General features: G+C 47.6%; 7 protein-coding genes across 7 annotated transcripts; 4 read left to right on the top strand and 3 right to left on the bottom strand.

Moving 5' to 3' along the window:
- The first annotated feature begins 541 nt into the window (after positions 1–541).
- On the top strand, positions 542–848 carry AGABI2DRAFT_188579 (hypothetical protein). The gene has a single exon (XM_006456684.1). It carries the CDS (start codon positions 582–584, stop codon positions 792–794), a length of 213 nt encoding a protein of 70 aa, XP_006456747.1. The 5' UTR covers positions 542–581; the 3' UTR covers positions 795–848.
- On the bottom strand, positions 837–3,542 carry AGABI2DRAFT_188578 (hypothetical protein; the record flags this gene model as incomplete). The annotated part of the gene is made up of 6 exons (XM_006456683.1): positions 837–861; positions 1,059–1,072; positions 1,391–1,665; positions 1,951–3,054; positions 3,111–3,273; positions 3,321–3,542. 6 exons carry the CDS (start codon positions 3,540–3,542, stop codon positions 837–839), a joined length of 1,803 nt encoding a protein of 600 aa, XP_006456746.1.
- A 138-nt stretch (positions 3,543–3,680) lies between these two features.
- AGABI2DRAFT_195754 (14-3-3 protein) lies at positions 3,681–4,947 on the bottom strand. The gene is made up of 5 exons (XM_006456682.1): positions 4,893–4,947; positions 4,685–4,833; positions 4,326–4,632; positions 3,932–4,275; positions 3,681–3,886 (listed from the first exon to the last, which is right to left on the bottom strand). The coding sequence occupies exons 2-5, from the start codon at positions 4,758–4,760 to the stop codon at positions 3,825–3,827; spliced, it is 789 nt and encodes a 262-aa protein (XP_006456745.1). The 5' UTR covers positions 4,761–4,833; positions 4,893–4,947; the 3' UTR covers positions 3,681–3,824.
- Positions 4,948–6,759: 1,812 nt separating this feature from the next.
- On the top strand, positions 6,760–9,190 carry AGABI2DRAFT_154242 (hypothetical protein; the record flags this gene model as incomplete). The annotated part of the gene is made up of 16 exons (XM_006456681.1): positions 6,760–6,927; positions 6,986–7,100; positions 7,159–7,250; positions 7,300–7,329; positions 7,384–7,456; positions 7,506–7,833; positions 7,896–7,974; positions 8,084–8,203; positions 8,252–8,327; positions 8,377–8,416; positions 8,476–8,626; positions 8,681–8,722; positions 8,776–8,846; positions 8,895–8,939; positions 9,000–9,033; positions 9,086–9,190. The coding sequence occupies 16 exons, from the start codon at positions 6,760–6,762 to the stop codon at positions 9,188–9,190; spliced, it is 1,569 nt and encodes a 522-aa protein (XP_006456744.1).
- A 619-nt stretch (positions 9,191–9,809) lies between these two features.
- AGABI2DRAFT_195753 (hypothetical protein) lies at positions 9,810–12,362 on the top strand. Its single transcript, XM_006456680.1, has 5 exons — positions 9,810–9,947; positions 10,090–10,190; positions 10,248–11,176; positions 11,229–11,612; positions 11,673–12,362. Exons 1-5 carry the CDS (start codon positions 9,903–9,905, stop codon positions 12,092–12,094), a joined length of 1,881 nt encoding a protein of 626 aa, XP_006456743.1. The 5' UTR covers positions 9,810–9,902; the 3' UTR covers positions 12,095–12,362.
- A 1,217-nt stretch (positions 12,363–13,579) lies between these two features.
- Positions 13,580–16,137, bottom strand: AGABI2DRAFT_195752 (hypothetical protein). Its single transcript, XM_006456679.1, has 8 exons — positions 15,996–16,137; positions 15,738–15,938; positions 15,569–15,684; positions 15,487–15,513; positions 15,119–15,137; positions 14,949–15,064; positions 14,269–14,889; positions 13,580–14,212 (listed from the first exon to the last, which is right to left on the bottom strand). The coding sequence occupies exons 1-8, from the start codon at positions 16,120–16,122 to the stop codon at positions 13,751–13,753; spliced, it is 1,689 nt and encodes a 562-aa protein (XP_006456742.1). The 5' UTR covers positions 16,123–16,137; the 3' UTR covers positions 13,580–13,750.
- A 409-nt stretch (positions 16,138–16,546) lies between these two features.
- Positions 16,547–21,270, top strand: AGABI2DRAFT_211827 (hypothetical protein). The gene is made up of 14 exons (XM_006456678.1): positions 16,547–16,901; positions 16,980–17,151; positions 17,270–17,392; positions 17,459–17,646; positions 17,825–17,921; positions 17,978–18,055; positions 18,105–18,493; positions 18,587–18,671; positions 18,762–19,246; positions 19,302–19,437; positions 19,491–19,667; positions 19,738–19,907; positions 19,964–20,073; positions 20,175–21,270. The coding sequence occupies exons 1-14, from the start codon at positions 16,719–16,721 to the stop codon at positions 21,130–21,132; spliced, it is 3,351 nt and encodes a 1,116-aa protein (XP_006456741.1). The 5' UTR covers positions 16,547–16,718; the 3' UTR covers positions 21,133–21,270.
- Positions 21,271–21,276: the final 6 nt, after the last annotated feature.

The raw sequence follows: 21,276 nt of genomic DNA, 5'->3' as shown, positions 1-21,276 counted from the left end.
TAACCTAAAAAAAGCTTAATCAAGCCCAGGACAAGAAACTGTAGTGTCCTAACTTATCAGGTAGAAGGCGAGGACAATCAGGATATCAAGCGACTCAGGTTCTGAGTCGTTACAAAAAGGTCTGGACAATAGAAGGTCTTGCGCACTATTCCAGACAAAGGTGATCTAGATCAGGGAAGGCACGAAAGGGACAGCATATATGTCAGAAGATTATAAAAATAGATGCGGTGATGCATTCTTCAGTCTCAGCGAATCTCTACGAACGTCCTCAATACTCAAGCACTAGCTATCTTCAGCCCTCAACTACCCCAGGGGTGACCCCCCCAATACCGCCGCCCGATTCTTACTACTACTAGGAGTCCAATAGCTATTTTTCCCGCGTCGAAAATTCTATGTGGCTGTGTTCCTCCGACCAAAAAGGAGACAACCGCCACCAAAGGAAGTGCCCATCGGGTGGATAGTATGCGGTCCTCAAAACTTGTTATATCAGTGGACAAATCCAGTTTCAAGTATAAATGACTACAACAACATACCTCTGCTTGGTAAATATCGGGCCCGACGTCCAGGAAGAATAGTCTACCATGATTAAAAATGGTAACACATTCAAGAAGAAATGGTCTCCGTCGAATGGTGTAGTTAATCCGGCCGTGATTAGTGTCCTCACCCAAACTGCCAGAACCGAAGCGACTAGAGGCAATAGCCAGGTCATGAACAATAAGATATGGCAATTGAGGTGGTGGTTATCCTGGCTGATAGAGCGGCCATTCGCATTTGGCCCGCCCGCCCGAAACTGAGGATTACCGTTTCCTTCGTCAGGGTTGGAACGGTTAAGTAGGTCATAACTTTCGACAGTGGCACGAGCTGAGTGACTCGTATGAGGCGTGAGTGTCGCACAAGTCAAGAGTTGCTGCATCCAACAGCCCAGAAAAGCGACCTGCCAGGGTACGACCATGAAAATCGTCGTACAAATGACAAACAAAGAGATGATGGTGGTCCGGCCCACCGCTGATCCCTCATGTCTTCTACTGAGGTAAATAAGGATTGTGACGAAACGCCACAGCATAAAGCTTACCTTGCCATGAAAAAGACGGCAACCGGTCTCAACAGAAACAAGCATATCCTCAAAACTCCCCAACTTAAAATGACCAACCCTGAAGCCAAGAGCAAGATAAGTGGCGCCAGAGGTGAGAAAGCAAAACTGCCGAGCCCTAGATAGAGTCCTGTTGGCCAAGGCAAAAAGGAGGCCAATAACGACATGGGGAGTAGGAAGCGTAATAGTACTTTTTCATAATGTCGTATCGATTGATGAACGGAAGGCACGGGGACTGTCAATGAAACGTCAGTAATTAGTATGATGTAAAACCAAAAACCTACCTCCGCGGTCACACACCCCTAAAGCAAGAAATAGTGTTATGGACGAGATGCCAGCTGCCCAACCAATGAGAGTTGTCAAATACCGGGGAGCCCACCGTCCTAAAGTTGCAGACCAGTCGATAGAGAACTCCAACCCTTCGAGTTTGTTGATGCAGCTTGACACTCCAGATGAATAGATAATTAGATGAAGTCCTCTTTGTTCCTGTTTGTCGTGGTATGGGGCGGGATAATGGGTATGGAGTAATATACGGCGGTCATCTGTAGATATTAGAGGAAAATAATGCGTTTCAACTGGATGCGAGGTATGAATCAGGAGAGGCGCAAGATGAGATTCTACGGTATCGTTAAAGCATCGTCAAGGCTTAGTCATCACTCGCTTCTCACCGGCACAATGCAATGGCATCTGGAAATGAGGGGTCAGACGATATACAATCAGGGCATTAGACAAGAGTTGAGGGAGGTGAATATCCAGTCTCAACGCATCATCAGCTTTGATATCCACAAAAGCGTTGTGAAAAAGCAGAGCTAAAATGACACATCTAACTTCCATTTTTGGATTTAATGCAACAGACGTACATGTAGTTGAAAATACATTAGTTATTTCCTCTTTGTGATTGAAGCCTGCAACCACCCAGCTTTCATCTTCACCATTATCGGCCTTGACACCAACCCATCGACCAAATGATGGCTCTACTTCCGCCTCATATAAAGCGATCCCTTCCGATTCATCCACGCCCCCAGAGGAAGGATGAGAATTCAACCGGGGCCTCGGAAAAGGTTCTCCAGGAATCGGTTTTGGTAACAATTTAAGGGTAGTAGGCATTAGAGGAGAGCAATGAGAAATGTTATTTCCTTCTTCGGTCTCTGAACAGATGTAGATAGAAACTTTTAATCCATGCTGGATGTGAGTAGGAACGGAGGTAATTGAGCCCTTTCCGACAAGCACGCTCAGCCTGGTAGGTGACGTCCTATTAGCGACTAAAGGAATGGGGAGTAGGTACAGGTGGGAACCGATAGGCTTCCGCACCAGCTGTAATTGAGAGGAAATGATTTCATGAGGTGCACGATCTGAAAGTTCCAAGTCCATGCCGTTTTCCTGGTGTTTCTCGGCAACAGTTGATAACTTATGACCGTCACGAAGCCAGGTGTCGAGAACTTCCATCCTGGAGGACGGCGAAAATGTCGAGTCCAGTTCTAAGACGGCACGAGCCACTCGCCAGCGGACTTGATGACACCAGACCATCTCCCTGTGCCCCACTCCAGTCCAAGCACCTTCCAGTGCTGAGGAGAAAACTGTCTCTCGATGAATGCCACTGTTTCCGGAAGGTAGGATGCATGATTCAGAGGGCACCATCCCATCAGTTGCACCACCACAAAGGGATAGAATGGGAGTGGAGTCGTTCTCAAGGTTGTGGCGCACCTTGGTGTAGATTTCGTCTATTTTAGAGTCGAATCGGGCTGGAGGTAGAGTATGAGGCGTCGACATTGTGATAATCGCTGATATATGCTCGGAAGGCAAAAGCGCAGTTCCTACAATACCGCCCATGGAATGGCCCAAGATAACCAATGGGGTCCGTGGCGGATAGTGGGATAGAATATAATCAATTGCTTTTGACGTATAGTCGATCTGAGACTGCAGAGTCGTTCCGTGAAATGCGGACAGGTCTTCATTAAATTCGACTGAGAAACCCAATGTCAGAGTGAATGGTAGGACGAAAGCAATATGTCCCACGCGCCTGCATAAAAATCTAATGGTCTGATTGCTCTGGAACTGAAGCTGTATGAAACTTGTCCAGGAGATGAATAATATTGCCTGCTCGCGGATGATGCTATCGAGCGGACTTGGTGGGAAGAGCCAGCATTCCCTGGAATAAATAGCACAGGTAGACCGTTCGCAGACTAGGCGATAACTGAGTGACGGGAAATAGACCAAAGGCAAAACCCACCTGCGTATCCCATCCGACTTCCCTATACAACCAGAGCGAATATCTACTTGCTAAATGCGACCAGGAGGCATTGAAGCTGTCCTGTAGTACATAGGAAGGCGACATGAAAGACATCCGACATCCCTGCGGAGACAGAGTAGCAGCCAGCTCCTTGTTGGCAAAGAAGAGTAACAGCACGGCCAAAGAGGTAAAACATGCCAGCAATACACTCAGAAGTGGCATGTTACTTTGAGACTGCAAGAAAATACCGCAATACAACTTATGTCGACGTCTCGGTGATTTTTCCCACACTCTTATGAGCGAGCTTTTCGACCAGAAATTGCACAGCTGACAATCAACCCGTCCATTCAAAATGAAAATGACAATACAAGGAACCGGCGAGGGGAACTAATGATAACGAATATGGTGATTACGACATGAGATGCTATGCAGAAAAAGTGGTGCGACAAAAGTTGTCGCCAGTATCGCGCTTGCGATGGGCGAAGCTCGAGAATGCTCGACTCTTTAGTCGTCAGTGGGTTGGGCGTCAGTAGCCTCAGTCTCTTTGTTCTCTGCTGTTGCGGACTCTAATCAATCTCAAGTCCAGAAGCGAGTGTGCAAGTGTTACTCACCAGCTTCTTGCATATCTGAAGTCCATAATGTAAGGTTATCACGGAGGAGCTGCATAATCAACGTTGAATCTTTGTAGCTTTCTTCTGATAATGTATCAAGTTCAGCAATAGCGTCATCGAAAGCCTGCTTCGCGAGGTGGCAAGCACGATCGGGGCTGTTGAGTATTTCGTAGTAGAAGACGGAGAAGTTGAGAGCGAGGCCAAGACGGATAGGATGTGTGGGAGGGAGTTCGGTAACAGCAACGTCCGAAGCAGCCTTGTAGGCTTCGAGCGACTTGTCAGCACTGTCTTTGCGCTTATCGCCGGTAGCGAACTCAGCAAGGTAACGGTGGTAGTCACCCATCCTAAAGAAATTATCAGTGACTTCCCCTCACAGAGCAAAAACGCAACCAACATCTTGTGATAGAACACTTTAGATTCACCGGTGGCGGCAGAAGGTATGAGGTGCTTGTCGAGGACATCGAGGATGTCTTCGCAAATGTCAGCGAGTTCGCCCTCAATCTTCTCGCGGTAACTCTTGATCATCCGCACTTGAGTTTCATTTCCCTTTGTCTCTTCCTTCTGTTCAATGGAAGAGACAATGCGCCATGATGCACGACGAGCACCGATAACGTTCTTGTATGCAACGGAGAGGAGGTTACGCTCTTCAACAGTGAGCTCTTGGTCAGACGAGGCGACGCGCTTCATGTTCTCGACCATCTCTGAACGCGCAACTCGTGAGACAGAAACGCGTCAGTGTGAAACGATACGCACCTTCATAGCGTTCAGCTTGCTCAGCGAGCTTGGCGAGGTAGACGGCATCTTCACGGACTTCGGTTGTCATCTGCATTCACAGGTAAGACACGACAACAATAGGCCAGACGCGTCGCAAGACTCACGTTGATGATATTGGGTTGGGTTGGCTGCAACAGTGAGAAGAAGTGAGAACGAGGAGGAGAATGACAATGGGGAGGACACTCACGGTAAGGGGTTGCGATAAGACCTGGAGACAGAAAGCGAGGAGTGATGGGGCAGGATCGTCCAATAAACCATCCTAAATTAAAGGAGCTTGGGCAGAGGGTTCGGTGTCACGTGCACTTGCCGGCCAGGGCAAAGGGTTGAGATACAAGTCACGCGTATATTCTGTGGAAACTTCCAGAGCTTCCACCATCAATTGACCGTCCCGCGTGATGCCGATGTTACCTGCCGACATAGCGCGAGTGCGACTACGCAGCATTATTAAATTGTTGCGAAGCCATTCGATTGATTACGAAAAAAAAGTACAGTCGCACCATATCCATGTTACGTGGAAGTGAATCCCAACGCACTCTGGATAGGTAATTAACAGCACGTCAACGTCTGCGCCTGGCTTGAAGAGTACGTTGCTTATCATCATGATATAAACAATGAATACGCTTCAAGAGACGCCGCATACTCTCTGAATGATTTTGTTTACGAAATCCAATCTAAAGACCACCCACTCTGTCCACTCCGAATTTTAAATTGTCATCAAAAAACAGTATTTGTCGCCATGGCTAAGCGACGAGCTATCACAAAATCTCTTGTCGAGTGCATTATCTTCCCTTGTTTATTGCAAGGAGCACAGCTGTGTCGAAACGTCTCAACAAAGAAGATGCAGTTAATGTGTTGCCAAGGATCGCGCGATCTATCTTGTTGTTTTGTTCCAAAACAGTATCGCAATTGCCACATTTGGCTTTCAATTTTGGTGATATCCTTGCCTTGCAATGGCGCTGCGGGTCTCCGGGAGTAATCTGATACAAATGAGACTCATGATCAGACGGTTGACAGCGGAACATCAGATTGAAACTCGAGACAGACTGATGTCCTCTTACCACCCCAAGCCCTAGCCCACCCTACTCGAAAGGTGTGATACTGCGAGAGAAGCGATATATAAGACTAATTTTAGAAGATGTTATAGCGCCGAGGGTTAAGCTGGGTTAAGCTGGGCTGAGGCGCCTAAAAATACAACGAGTTACCGTTTACCACGTAGGGAATTTGAACTGTCGAAAGATGTAACTTCCGGAGAAGGAAGGATTAGAGCTCGGCTAATCGCGATCATAAGATGGTCCGAGCGTTCATAGCTAAGAAGTCAGGGAATGTACTGAGCGCTACGCCTAGAAATTTATGCGCAATCCGCATCGCCCGAGATCATTTGCAAGGACAAGCGTGGGCTTCGTCAGACAGCGCTCTGAAGGCTCATAATTATAAGCACCAGCCTTCTTTACTGATGGCCATGGCGCCATATGATCTTCTGCTGTGCCAATGACGCCAACGGATAATATCAGCGGTTCAATACCTTTGAGATAGCGTGGGAGATAGTTTCCCTTATTGTGAGTTGCAGTGATGGCATCAACTGTCCGAAATATCTTTGTGTCCCTGACGGAGTCGAGCAGAAGCGGGGCCCTTTCACACCATTTGTATCAGCGAACACTATGCCTGAGCAACAAGCTCAGCAAGGTCAGGGAACGCAGGCGGGAGAGGGTGGGGGGACCTGGAACACTGCTATCAAAATCATTCAGGTATGACTTCTTTCGATAGACTATCCCGGGTATTTAACTAGAAATGTTCCTCGTAGCAAGTTGTGCTAGCTTACGCTGTGTCGCAGTTGAGTGAGTGAACTCTGCTACTCTGTCTGTCACTCTCTCTCAAACTTGTCACCACTCCTGGCAGTCGGCAAATTTTTTTCAAGCAGCCCAGCCACTTCCAATGTAGCGCCAACTCAAAAAATACATACCCCAGGCCCCGACGGTATCAAAACCGAGGCCAACCCGTGGCTATTACCACCAACTGAAGCATTTGCTTCATGGAGCCTCGACCAGACCCTCGATATGCATGTCTATTTATCCACGTCACCACGTGGAGATGTTTTCTCAAAGGGAACTCTATCATCCCGCCGGGATTTGGAAGCAGGTTTACCACATTTTGTCTGGGAGAATATTACCTACGGGAACTTCAGTGATTCTCGCGTCAAGAGTTACGATATCAAATTCCCCGAGGTATGTTATAGCATTTAATCCCACCTTTTTCCAAGGCGTTGATCGCTTGTGTTCCTAGTTTGTACTCCAGAATGGCAGTCTATGGGCAGATGTCTTCTTGACACGAAATGGAGCAAACCCGGATCCTAATAACTCCAATTTTAACCCCGATGATATCCATCACATCCGTAAACGTGAGTTCGTTTCGCTGTAGTTTGTATCATGAAAGAAATGTTGATGTCTCTGTCACAGTTTTAACCCCGTATCTTGCCAAGGCGAGAGCCAGAAAAGAAAAGAATCTACTTTCTAGCCAGGATGACGAAGACGAAGCGGAGGTTCTTGAAGTAAAGCGATCCATGTCATCATCTTGTCAACATTCTAAACTAATTATAGGCAGATTCGATCGCCCCACACTGGCATAAAGTAGTTCTGTTCTCCTCAATTGCTATCGAGCGGTGCTGACCGGTCATTATGCAGGATATCACTTTGGCTTTAGTATCCGACAACGTCAAAATCCCTTATACCACCGTCGCCGTGCCTGTCAGAGAACGTACGTATCCATGAATTCTAGAATGTTTTCTCCTGAATATTCGTGGTAGATATCCATTTGGTTCAGAATGAACGCGATGAGACAGGAAAGAAAGGCTTTTACAAACCTATTGTCTTTGTCAATGAGTTTTGGCACCTACGGTCACATTATGTGGAAGTCAACGAAACAACACCCATCCTGCCGCTCGAAATCACTTTTCAACCTATGTCTTTTTTCAAATTCCAAATGTTTACGTCTATGACCGCTGGCTTCGATGAAGCGGCGAAACAACAAGGCGCGGCAGGTGCTTCGGAGCTGGATGAGGTCAAGCGTATGCTGCTTGAGACCAGTCCCTGGTTTCTCGGTCTCACTGGCCTCGTCAGTGCGCTTCATGTCGTGTGAGTACTGCATACGCCTCTAGGAGTGGTACTTATTAGTACGCATATTTCGTTCAAATCAGTTTCGAAATGCTGGCGTTCAAGTCGGACGTCTCTCATTGGCGCGAGAAGAAGGAAATGACGGGGGTTTCAATTAGGTATGTGATTTGAATATCTCCTGTTGTGGGCAGTCAAAACTGAGCGCTCGATTCCATAGGACGGTACGTGTATTTTCATGAACGTCCTGGGACGAGAGGTTCATTTTCGGCAGATTGTTACCAATGTTTTCGTGCAAGTTGTGGTGCTGTTGTACTTGATTGACAACAACGAAAACACCAGCTGGATGATCCTCATGGGCTCCGGCGTTGGTGCTCTCATCGAAGCGTGGAAGGTCTGCTGTGTTTTGTTCTCTGGGAAGGTTTATCTGATGCATCCGTAGATTACGAAAGCTGTCGATATCAAGGTGGTTCCTGCGCCGGCGGGGTCGCTCCTGCCGTATAAGCTCGATATCAAAGGTAGGTTAGGTAGTCTGGGTTGTGCCTAATTCATCTCAGCAATTTTCAGATAAACACGTTTTAAGTGAAGACGAGAAGAAGACCCAGGAGTGAGTGATTTAAAACTCCACTTATATTCCGAGACTGTTCCTAAGATTCGCAATTACAGGTATGACCGACTGGCATTCCGCTACGTGTCGTACGTAGCCATTCCGGCATTATTGATTTACACCGGATATTCTTTGGTGTATGAGTCCCACAAAGGGTGGTATAGTTTTGTGATCACAACGCTTACTTCCTTTGTGTACATGTTCGGTTTTGTGCGTTTTTGCGAGGGTTATCACGAAGCACATGGACTGATGCATCTCTCCCAGGCGCAACTCATCCCTCAGCTGATCATAAATTACAAACTCAAGGTTTGCCTTTATCTCTTCTCCATTTGGAATTTGTGTACTGATGAGTGTGATAGAGTGTGGCGCACATGCCTATGAAGGCAATGATATACAAGACGTTGTCGACAGTAGTCGATGACTTTTTTGCGTATGATTGCTCATCGGAGTGGTTGATTTGATATTGATATATTCATAGGTTCTGTATCAAAATGCCTTTCTTGCACCGTTTGGCCTGTTTCCGGTAAGAATTGAATGCCTGAATGAATGCAAGTAGGGTGTCGCTGACGACAGATGACAACAGGGACGACGTCGTGTTTCTCATCTTCTTGTATCAGGTGAGAGGCGACGTGAATATCGGATGGATGAAGTGACTCATGGCTGTGATAGCGATGGATATACCGAGTTGATCCCAAGCGGGTGAACGAATATGGACAGGTGATGGGTTCGGATGCTGATGTAGCCGGGGCCGCAGAGTCGAAAAAGGACCGATGATATGGGGGATACGTAGGTGCATGTGTACAGTTGGGTACTGTGGGAATTGCCCGGATGTTCGACGTAGCTGTAGTCCATAGACAGGTCTCCATTCCTCGTCTACCGATTGTTCTCTCCATTCTTCCCGCTAACAGTACGTGCTTGTCCGTGGCCACTGGCGTTGTTCTTTGACCCCCGAATACAATACAAATAATGCCATTTGTCCAGGCCCGGTTTCCGAATCGGAATAAACCCCCGTCGCAACACACCCCGTCCTGAGCCTGAGCGCTGTGCTTCGTCCTTGCCTTCCCCTCTCATCACCGATGGCGCCAGCCGTCGCTGACCACAGCACGTCTCAGATGTATGCTTGCATTTGCCTCAACGTGCGCCTCACTGCAGCGCCGACGGACTCCCCGCCTCCGGATTCTTCCGCCGATGCACCTTTCTCCCAAGTACATGTTGGAGATGACGGTATTCAAGTTGTATGTACCACATAACTAGCCATGTCGACGGGGCGCTCACTTCAACGTACCAGACACATCCACAACTAACTCTCAGAGTCAAATCGCGACGTGTATCAGTACCTGGGACAACTAAATCATCTCGATTCACAACTCTAACGTGTCTCGCATGCAATCTTCCTGTGTACCGGATACGTCAAACCATTTCCTCAGCAGTCGAGGCGAAGGACTTGCCTCTGCTTCCAAGCGATGATTGGACGGAACAAGAGATCATGAAAAGCCCGAGTGGATGGGTCGAGGTGAACCAAAACTGTCTGGTAAGTCATCGGTCGTGATGTCCTGAGTCTTCGAGCGTGCATCATAGAACTCGCCCATGCCGAGCGTATTCCTTGTTGCATACTATACGGCCTCAGTGTGTCCGCCAAGTTCACGGCACTAATTTACCAACATATCAATTAGACTGGTGACGCCATTGCACGAGCTCAATCACTCTCCGATTACTCTCAGCTTTATTCGCTCATTCTACCTCCTTCAAATCTAGCGCCCACATCTCCGCAAACCTGGGCATCACCCAAATCAGAATCAACGACGTCAGAGACCTCAACTCCTACCGTCACCTCTTATCTCAGTCATCTGCCTCCCTTGTTCCCACCTCCTCCCTTTACTCCATCGCATCCCACCTTCTTGCATCTCATGTCTTTCGCCCAGAAAGAATCTCAGAATCTTCGTCAATCTGCAGATGAGGAACTCGCAGCGATCGTTAGAGCAAAAACCGCGGAGGTGCTGGCTAACGAAACCAATCTCAAGGCGCAGGTTGAACGGCTCTGGCTCAAATACAGGAATAGCCTTGATCAGATTCAGCAGGATAAACCTCAAGCCCACCAATCTCCCAATCCTTGGTCTTCAACCACGAGGACGAACGACTTCCGGAATAATGTCCAAAAGGCTCCGGTTTCTGTTCGTGACTTTGTTCCTGTCTCTGTAACACCTCCTGCGAGATCTGCGCCACCCCAAGTTCGCCAGTCAGCTCTCTCGGCGTCTCGTACTCAAGACTCAACTCTGCATCAGGCGATGGCCGGCAAGGGCGTTCGTGGCTCTGGTGCTTCAGACTCGACGTCGACTACAAACACAGTTTCTTCGACTCTCGTGCCAAACTCCATAAACGAACGGGATACTACAAGCGTCCGTCAGTTTAAGAGAAATATCGATGATACTATCAATACTGCGGCAAGCTTCCAGTATTTCTTGCTCGAGGATGAGATGGCCCGACGTCGGAAAGGTCAAAATCAGGATCAAAAGACTGGCGCAGAGCGTAATGAAGTGATGGGGCTCCCTAGCGCGTCGGGTCCACTGGTGAATGGCAGTACCAATGATCCATCAATGGATTCGAGCAACGACTCCGACGCGAAAGAAGGTAAGGGCAAAGAGAAAAAAGACTCGAAGACCAAGAACAAGCACGTTCACTTCAATGTTGAACCTCCGGTCGAAGATGGCCGGTCTTCGGCTGCGAAGAAGCCTGCGAAAGCAAACAAGTCCGTCTCGGAAGGTTGTTGTCATAATTCCATCATTCGTACCATCCGGCTAATATCTTTAAGTAGAGATGGTTTTTCGCCTTGACGATCACAATGAAGATGACGAAGACATTTACCGAGTAAAGGCTACGTTGCCCCTCCTCGAACAACCAGTTATACCTCCCCGGGCAAGGAGAATAAGACCTCAACCAGCCGCAGGTTTACCGGCATCGTTCTCGGCCCTCCGGCCAACATCACTTCCCGCTCCTTCACACATGCGGGGCGGTCGCACATCCAGTAATGACACCTATTCCAACAAGATCATGTTGTCAATACCTCGACCGTCGGAACAAGTGTCTAAAGCAGTAAATGGGGAGAACGGGCAGAAAGAAACAAATGATCAGGACACAAGCGGAGACACAAGCGATTCCAGTCCTGGACCAACTTCAGAATCTGGGAGTGATTCAGACGGTGATTTATTCCTTTTCATACTCTAACAGTGCACATGTTTATTCGTCTCTATTTTCTTAGACTACGAGTTTGAGTCCCGTTATAATGCTCAGTTTGGCATCCCTGGATCTTTACCCGTCAATATCGTGTCCACGGTTAAACCCCGTGAAGCTCTTTCATTGGCATCGTATCAGCCCAAGTCCACTGTTGAGGCCAACCATCAGCGAAGCGCGGCTACGGCGGAAGCTGGGCGCCCCAAACAAGTGACATCTTCCGCAATCAGGAAAGCTGCGTATGCGGCGCGAGACCGCTCGAGATCACTTGACCCCGGACATCTGGACTTCGTTGCCGAGGAAGATGAGGAAGAGGATGACGAACGAAGCGACAGGAAATTTGTTGTACAGAGCATGGAATCTGGCGAAAGAGCTAGGCAGCATGCGTTGAAAATCTTACAAGCCAGAGCAGAATTACCCGAGGAGGGAATGTGGCGCAGTTTAGCCTGAACTGTTCCAACTGGAGCCGGAAGTCAAAGGTTGGACCGCTCTCTTGTTGATGTGTCTTCAACTAGGGGGTGGTAATCTTATATGGCATTGCAGTGATACCAAGTTTTACCCTCATATCGTCTCCATTGACCACCATACTTAACGAATCTTGCAGGACTGAATAGCATTGTACCGAGAAAACTCATGTGGTGAATTTATCATTTTTTACTTCGCTTATCCGTACTCGCCCTTTAATTAATCTAGTTTCTTTATTGGTGTTTTACTTTTGTTTCGCTTTGTACATAACTGTCGCATATGTACTTTTTGCACGCTTGAACGATACACCCTTCATCTTGACGTTTTTGGAGTGATGGATGGTTAAGATGGTTCGCATCACAATCTGCGTCGCTTCTAGGTGAGCGAATTGCGTTTCGGGTCGGGGCTCGATGGTGCATGCAGGCCACTCCGTCACCGCCACTTTAGATTACTGCAATGTCCGAACCAAAGATCGATGCTAGCGCGAACCGAGTGAGGATTCTGTGGAGTAGCCAGAAATCAAGGTTTAACGAGTATCAATAAAGCACTTCGTGGGCAATAAATTAAGTATACGAGGCCACAAGGAGGCGCGGCCTATTCCATGTTCATTAATCCTGCTCTAAGAGGTGCGGCGTTGCGGACAAGTTAATTAGCTTGTATGTCTTTTTTTCAAAAAAAAAAAAAAAAAAAAATCAGATTTCCATAATTGGATACAGACATGTCATATTTAGTAATGCACAAAACCGGGAAGTTTAATCGGCCGCTGTTTAGGGTTTAGTTCCTACTGACCTGTGACGATTGAGGTGCATATTTTGCTTGTGCATGCCTCTCGACATATCAGGTTTTTCAAGCATTGGTAGGCGTGATCGCCTAGTCGCGACTTTCCCAGACTCGAGTCGTTCCTCATAAGGTTAGCACCGACTAGACGGTCAAGTCGCCGGCCGCCTCGACTTGATCGTCTAGACGTCAGTCGCACAGCACTGCCGCGGACTGAATCGCGACTCTACAATGAAGAGCAATATAAAGTACCGTATCATGCTAATGCTAGCAAAGACCGATACGGTGAGGGTTTCTTATTGATAACCACTTGGTTATATTGATTGTATACCGTATCCTTTCTCTCCTTCATCGATTCTCCTCTTGAACCTTTCTTCCGTTGCAAGTACTATAAGAGCTGGTAAGCCAGCTGAACAATAAGGACTATCAGTCAATCGTCAGAGGGACTTTTGAGAGTTTTCTTATTTTGCTAAAGAGGAAAGTCATACTTTGCTCAGAGGGCAAAAATTGTCTTCTTTGCCATATTATTAGACTTAAACATTATTTGTGATAGGTGTAGTGTAAATCAACTTCACAGGAAGTATCTTCAGTCACTAGCAAAGACGAGTCGTGGCGTTTTATTGGTTCCTTGTGTCTGCCATGCCTGTCAAACTTTCACTACAGTGGGGAACGATCGTGTTTCAGTTATGAATTCCGGTGCACGATGTACAGCGGTACTTCACTGTTAATATAAAGTACTCATGAACCATAATCATGATCACATTACTAATTACGTGAAAATTGCAAGTCTCTATAAAGAATGATAATCAAGACGATAAAAAGTCCGAGTTCAACCGACTCGCATAAAAAGTTCAAAGAAAAGGATTACTCAACCTCGGCGGACTTCTCAGCAGCTCCCTGCTGTTCCATCCCCCTCTGCAAGTCTTCAAACTCAACTTTACTCTCATCTTTTTTCTCTTCACTTTCATGACCTTTCTCCTCTTTCGTCAAATCTTTACCTTCCTCTTCACACAGCTCACAAGGACAGGCAAACCTCCATCCACGAGCCAATTCGACGCGCCTTCGCCTCCTGGCATCAGCTATACTTTCACCTTCAGCAGGAGAGACGTCCACATAGGCTACCGATACTTCGTCACCCATTTTGATATCTTTAGTGGCCACAACATGCAGTTCAGTGGTTCCAGAAGGGAAAGTCAATTTAGCGCTCGGTGCACACGAGTGGTTGGCATATGACGAAAGAGTGTAAAATGCAGCTCCGACTTGCTTTTGGGTACCCACAGGAGTACGAGTTTTTTCTTGGTCTTCCGGACGAGCTGTAGATTCGGGCTTCAAAAAAAAAAATCAGTCTACATCAGATCACGAGCAAAGCAGCAATTACCAACCTTGTCATCTCGGCTACCAACACCAATAGCATTGTACAACATCTTGCCAACCAGCGTGGTATACCTGTCTTTCGTCACGAATTGCTCAAGACCCGGAAGAGTCTTTTGAAGCACATTGGCTATCAAAGGCAATTCTTCTTCCTTCGGTTGCACCTCCAAATACCTGAATCTTTCCATATGATCCACAAGCATATAATCCCCTCCATCAGCAGTCGTGAAATCATTACTCTGCATCGGTGCATCTTTCTTGACCAACTTAGCGGTTTCAACTGCGACCTGTCTAGAAATGAAACGGGCGACTAAGAGAGGTCCGGCTCGCTTTTCTTTTTGAAGGTATTCAACGAATTTTGCCTGAGCGGCTTTTCTTCCTTCGTTGTCAATGTCTTCTGATGTGGGCAGTTCCGGGGGTAAAGGAGACTCAAGTGTAAAGAGGAGAGACGTAGACTGGATTTTGGAGTTGTTCAAACATTCTTCGGAACAATATGAGCTTCCGAGGGAATTGACATCTTCGGATAGTCGGATAGCAGATGAATCGGAATCTTGAAGTTCGCGGAAACAATGCGAGCAGTACTTTCCGGAGCTTTCTAAGTCAGCGTCAAGGACTGCTACTACGGGGAATTCCTAATTAAGGAAGAAATGAGCAATTGTGATGGAGAAGCATAGCTGAAGGGATCACTCGCTTTGTAGATAGTTTCGCCCGCTGCAATGTCCTTCGTGGCAAGCATGATCTTGCGACCGGTCTCATTTGACTTTATTTCAACGTTCATAGACTTGGGGGGGAAACAGTTATAGTAATCTGTTCTTGAACTGAGCCAAGGACCCGGATATATGAGAAATCATGTATGCTTACTGGAAATTCGAGCAGCAGCCTAATATGATAGCGGAGAAATACCGGAAAGAAAAGAGATTATATTAGAATATGAAGTGAGAAGAAAAGGCGATGGTGACATGAAGCGGTTTGCAGCAGCAGGGAGCGACGAGGAGGATTTGTATGTAAAGCAGATTATGCTCTTGTTTACAAGAATAGGTCCTCTTTTCCAAAGCCCACTCTCGCTCAGGGTTCGACGCTTAAAACGTAGGCCCTGGATCAGAGAGCTTATCCCACTCATGCGAAGATGTTTCCGAAGGTGGTCCACTCCGTGTTGGACTTGTCTCATTGGACTCCGTTGTGTCGGACTCTGCTGCTGGCTTGACTTTCGGGGACGAAGGAGTACTTACATCCAGATTGGTCAAATCGATGATGAGCTGGAAGTGTCTCGTAAGCAACTATATATAATGTGGGAAGAGAAGAGACGCGGACCTTGAAGATGGCTTCCGGAACAGTTTTCTGGTAAATCATGATGAGTTCTACAGGTGTGGGGTAGACACGGAGGGCCTTGTAGAATGCAATGGCAGCAGGCACGTGGAGAGAAGGGCCTGAACATGCAAGGTGAGAGAGGTGGTATAGAAGAGCGCGAATAAAGACGCACCCTGGGAGGCGAGCTGCTCGCCCATACTGACTTGGGTCATGAAATAGGTTTCCTTCTCTTCGGAGGTGCTCGGGACATGTTCAGACTTGACCTGTTCCAATGCTTCCCTCAACAGCTCAGTGTCCGAAGGAGCAGTATCGCTAGCAGCTGACTGGGACTTTTCCTCGGCTACGGTCTTATTGACGCGCTTTTTTTCCTTGCCTGGGGGGAAGGGACATGAGATGCGAGCGCGACTCGAGCGGTGAGGAGTATGCTTACGAAGTTTTTTGCGAAACTGGGAGTCGTTTCTGCGCTTGTAGTCAAAATAGACTAGATATGCAAGCACGCCGGTGGCCACGGTGGCGGCCGCAATGGCAAGGACGTTCCTCGATTTCGGATTTGACATGTCAGTGCAAAGCAGCACACAACCCGAACAGCCAAACTTTTCCTCACATGCTTACGTCATTCGGGGCATTCCGATCGCACGATCGGCTGGACGCCGAAGCACAAAAAAGTTCATTTTGCGCGATCTGAATGCGCCGGTTGTAGGAGAAACCAGACTCGTGGCTTGATTTGCGAGCTTGGGACTATAATTTACATATGATGAAAATGCGGTGTGGGCGCCTGTGGACGAGCGTGACAGGGGTGGGGTGTGTGACGTTGGTTGTGTTCTCGCCGTTTACGTTCATTTTTCGTTGATCACGGGCGTCGCACTCCTTCCTCCCAATGAGCTCGCCCGCCGCTCAGCAGCTCAAACTCTCCATCCCTGCCCGCAACGACGACAAAGACCATCCCGGAGTGCCGCTGCAGTCCCCACCTCCCCCCGACATCGCCCTCGATCCGCACTCACCACTCCCCACCGTCTCCTCGCCGGCTTCTCGCGACCTGTCACAGCCTCCGAATCCCCAGAATTCTATTCATGATACCACAACACTCCTTGATCCTGGCACACAACTAAATGCCTCCTTGAATCCTCAAGAAAAGCAGACGGCGTCTGCTGTTATGGATCAACAACAGCATCAAGTCATCAAAACCGAGGGCATAGAACCTTCGCTCAATGGTGCAAATACCGCCATAGAGCTTGTGGAACACACTCCAGGAACTATCGCAATTGAGGAAGCTGTTGGAGTTACAGAAGACGTCGGAGAATGGGTGCAGGAAGGGGACCAAATGAAACGGGTCAAGGTATGTTTACCGTTCGTGTGCCGTCTGATACCTGACCCACTCACTCACCCTTGGATCTCACCCTGATTTACTGTCTAGGTCTACGAGCTAATAGGCTCTCGGTGGGTTGATCAAGGGACTGCTTTCTGTTTTGGTCAGTTTCAGGAGGATTCAGGCGAGGCGCTTCTCATTGCCCGCTCCGAAAGAGACTTCAACGATGTCATTCTGCGGACTGTTATTCGGTCAAACGATGTTTATCAACGGCAACAAGGTACTCTCAACTCTTCTTAATCTTACTTCCTCCATCGCCTCACCCTCACGTATCTTGAACTTTGATATTTATTCTTCGGCTCCCTTTTCGAACAGACGCTGATGCGTTCATGTACTAGATACACTCATAGTGTGGACAGAACCCGACGGCGTCGATTATGCGCTAAGTTTTCAAGATCCCGAGGGTTGCTCTGAAGTTTGGAATTTCATAACGGAGGTCCAGCAGCACATGAACAACGCTGGTGCGTACCAAGTCAACGCGCCTGTATCCTTGATTCTTCCTTGATTCTGATCCTCGCTCACAGAAGAGACAAACGGCTTACCATCATCGCCTGTCCTCGGTCCCGAAGGCTCCGTCACCACTGCGAGTATCATCCGCTCGGGACATTTACCATCTCCGCAACTCGGTATCATTGGCGAAATAGAACGTGCGATAAAAGCACTTTCTCGGACACAGCCTGTGAAGGAACGAATTTGTGAATATATCCAGCAAGAGGTGAGTCATGAATGCAAGTGCCTTGTATATCGGCACAACACACATGTCTATCTCCGTGTATCACTTGTTCTCAATACACTCGTTTCCATCTTTTGTCTACCTCACGATGGAAGAACAATGCTGATGGTCGATGCGTGCTTGTTTTTTTATATTTCAAATTTCTCCGCGTGGGTAATAGGAATACATCAAGTCTTTGATCGACGTCCTTCGTGCTGCCGAAGACCTGGAGAGCCTGGAGAATCTCCATGCACTATGTAGCCTCATGCAAACTATTTGTATGTCCCCGCCAACTTGGCTCCCATACCGAAAATGGCTTATTGACGACTACCAGTAATGCTTAATGACCATACTCTGTATGAACATATACTGGAAGACGATATTTTTTATGGTGTCGTCGGCATGCTTGAATGTACGTGATTCGCATTGCGTATATTCTTATGCTCACATATTTTTTCCAGACGATCCTGATTTTCCCACTCATAAGGCCAACTATCGTGATTTTCTCAAACAAGCCGCTCGCTTTCGCCAACCCATTCCCATTCAAGAAGACGTAATTCAAAGAAAAATTCACCATACATATCGCCTCCAGTTCCTCAAAGACGTCGTCCTTGCCCGTGCCCTCGACGATTCAACTTTCAATGTCCTCAATTCTTGTATTATCTTCAACCAAATCGATATCATAACGCATATACAATCAGACCAAATGTTTTTGAAGGAAATTGTACGGTTATTTGTAGATGAAGACGTGTTGATAGGTGGCGCGCAACGGTATCAAATCCAGTTACAAATGATGCAGCAGCAACAACAACAGATGCACCAGATGCACCAGCGGTTACAGCAGGGACCTGTGGTTATCAGTCTATCACCCGCAGATCAGGAAGACGGTACTGGGTCTGGTACTGGAGCTTCCGGTGATGATGTAGTGGACGTGAAGAAAGAGGATGATAGCATGGATGTTGACACCGCACCCAAACCCATTCCTTCCGTCTCGCCTCCGGCATCTGCCCCAGTTTCTTCTCCAACGGGTTCACCTAGGCTCCTCTTAAACGGCACCTTAACGCTGAACGGATTTTCGGGAACGTCTAACACTGGTGCTCCTAACTCTCGAACGGGAGCGTACAGTTTTGCTCCTCCGGATGATTTAACTGAAGCTGAAATCAACCAACGTCGGGAAGTTGTTCTGCTCATCCAACAACTCTGCATCATGGGCAAAAACGTTCAACTACCTGCTCGGATGGCCTTGTTCCGCGTTTTGGTTGATAGAGGGATTCTCTTCGCAGTTCAATGGGCCATGAACTCACCAGAAGTTTCAGAGGTAGACAAACAAATGATTGCAGCCGGTGGAGAGATTCTTTCGGCCCTGTTGGACCATGATTTAAATGGGGTGAGGGGACACGTTTTGAAGCAGATCATGGCGATTGAGAAGGAGAGGGCTGCAGGCAAGAGAGGGGCGGACAAGGCAGAGACTTTGTTGGAGATGGTTTGTAGGATTATGGCAAGGAGTAAGGATCTGGCGGTGCAAAGCCTCGTAGGGGATGCTTTGAAAGTGTGGATGGATATACCCAGTGAAATTCCACCCGCGGGTGCCGGTGAGGCCCATGTGAGTGAAAATCAACTCAAATTTTAAAGCTTATGGTGCTGATTGCGTTGGGTAGGCTATCGGCGCCTCAAAGATGCCTGCAAGGAAGGATGATAGTGGCACAGAACGGTTTTTGGAGTACTTTTATAAGGAGTGTGTGCATATCTTATTTAAGCCTCTGGTGGAGTTACAAGAGTGGAAATCTTGCAAAGGTTTATCTCGTTTCCCAGTGTTTCATCCCTTTCACTTACCTCCATTTCATCAGATAATGTACTGGCCCTGACGAGGGAACAGTCAAACCGCTATGTTTATTTGTGCGATCTTCTGTATAATTTCATCCAGCAGCATAACTTCCGGAGTAATTTTTACGTACTGTCATCGAACAACATACTGTCTCGCGTAGCAACGCTCCTTCGGGCAAAAGATAAGTATCTCCGGCATGGTACGTCATCCGCTATCTCCTCCCGCCCATCGTATAAATTTTAATTCATTTCTTTGTCTTGGCACACTAGCCTCATTCCGGATATTCCGCCTCCTGCTTAGACAAAATAATGCTCACATCCATGGACTTGTCATGAAGCATGATGTAATTAAGCCCATCCTCAATCTAACTCTACAAGAGTCCAGGAGGGATAATCTGTTAAGCTGTTCATGTCAAGAATATTTCGAGAGTATGCGTCGGGTAAGAACGTTGTTTCCCCTACCGAGATGAGATGAAAACTGATCATGTTTGTACAGGATAATATGAAGGAGCTTATTAAGTTTTGCATGATACAACATGAAGAGGATGTGCGGAAGCTAGCGGAAACGCCTTTGGGTGGACAGAGGTTTGAATTGCTCATACGTAGGTATGAGATGAACAATGAACCACCACCGACGGAGTCCGAGTCAGACAAGTACGTTTTTACATATCAGGTTACTCGAAAAACTGCTGACGTATACTTTTCAGGCCTACGGATACGCGCCCTAGGCCAGACCAAACCCGTTCTCTTGAGGCAGAGGAAGAAAGTTACTTTAACGCAGATGATGACGAAGACGATGGCGTTCTACCCTCTATATCTCAACAAGCTCGTGCCAGCGCTATGGGATCATTAATTCCTGTTCCCTCAAGTGCACTTTCACCTGGGAAGCTGCTCTCGGCTAATTCAAGCATCAACCCACTAAAACGGAAACGGCGAGGAGACATAACAGCAAGAGGACGTAGACCTCCTCTCAGATCACCTGCAATGAAATTCTTAGCGGATTATGGTGAAGATGAGGAGGAGGGTTCAGAGGCGAAACAGGATGGAAGCGATGGGCATGATAGTAAGGCAGTGGATTCAAATTCCACACTCGCCCCGAGTCCGATACCAATGACTGGCGGTTTGGCCGGTGGTCCACCGGGACGCCCAGTTAAGAATGAAGACGACGAGGACTCGACCTTTGATACTATTCTACGTGGGCGAACGACAACTCCTGGTCCGAGACCGCAATCTCCTGCATCGACTTTAACACCTCCAGTAAGAGGTGGAAAGAGACGGCGAGTCATTGGGGAAGAAGACGATGACGACGAGATGCTTTCTAGGCTAACGAAGCCTAAGAAACCACAGTTCGTCTTTGCGCCGATCCAACAAAACAAGACTACCTCGGTCGACTCTGTCGGCGGCCCTGGCAATCAACAAAAAAATGGCGAAACCCCGCCAAGGAAAATCAAAGTTAAACTCGGTGGATTTGGAAGCACGCTGGTCAGCGGTAGCAGCAATACGACACCAAGCGTTCAACCTTCGGGCATGGCGGTCGATCCTCCCTCCAACGAGAACCTACCACAAACGGCATCTTCCCCATCTCCCTCTCAATCTCCAGTACCTTCCCCTTCGCCGTCCCCAGCACCATCAGAGACTGGCATTAAAGACGGCGACACTGGCTAACATTTCGCTTTCCCAAATCTGACATTGTAAATTGTGCTTTCGTAGTCAACTTATATCCATTCTTTTCTTCCGTTCTTTTCTTCCGGTTTTTTTATCTTTGTTTGTTTGCTATTTGTGGTTTTTTTTTTACTTACCTCCATTTTT

Source organism: Agaricus bisporus (assembly GCF_000300575.1).
Source record: "Agaricus bisporus var. bisporus H97 unplaced genomic scaffold AGABI2scaffold_14, whole genome shotgun sequence".
NCBI lineage: Eukaryota > Fungi > Basidiomycota > Agaricomycetes > Agaricales > Agaricaceae > Agaricus > Agaricus bisporus.
Note: the sequence above shows the minus strand (reverse complement) of the source record. Positions and strands in the feature narration are given on the sequence as shown.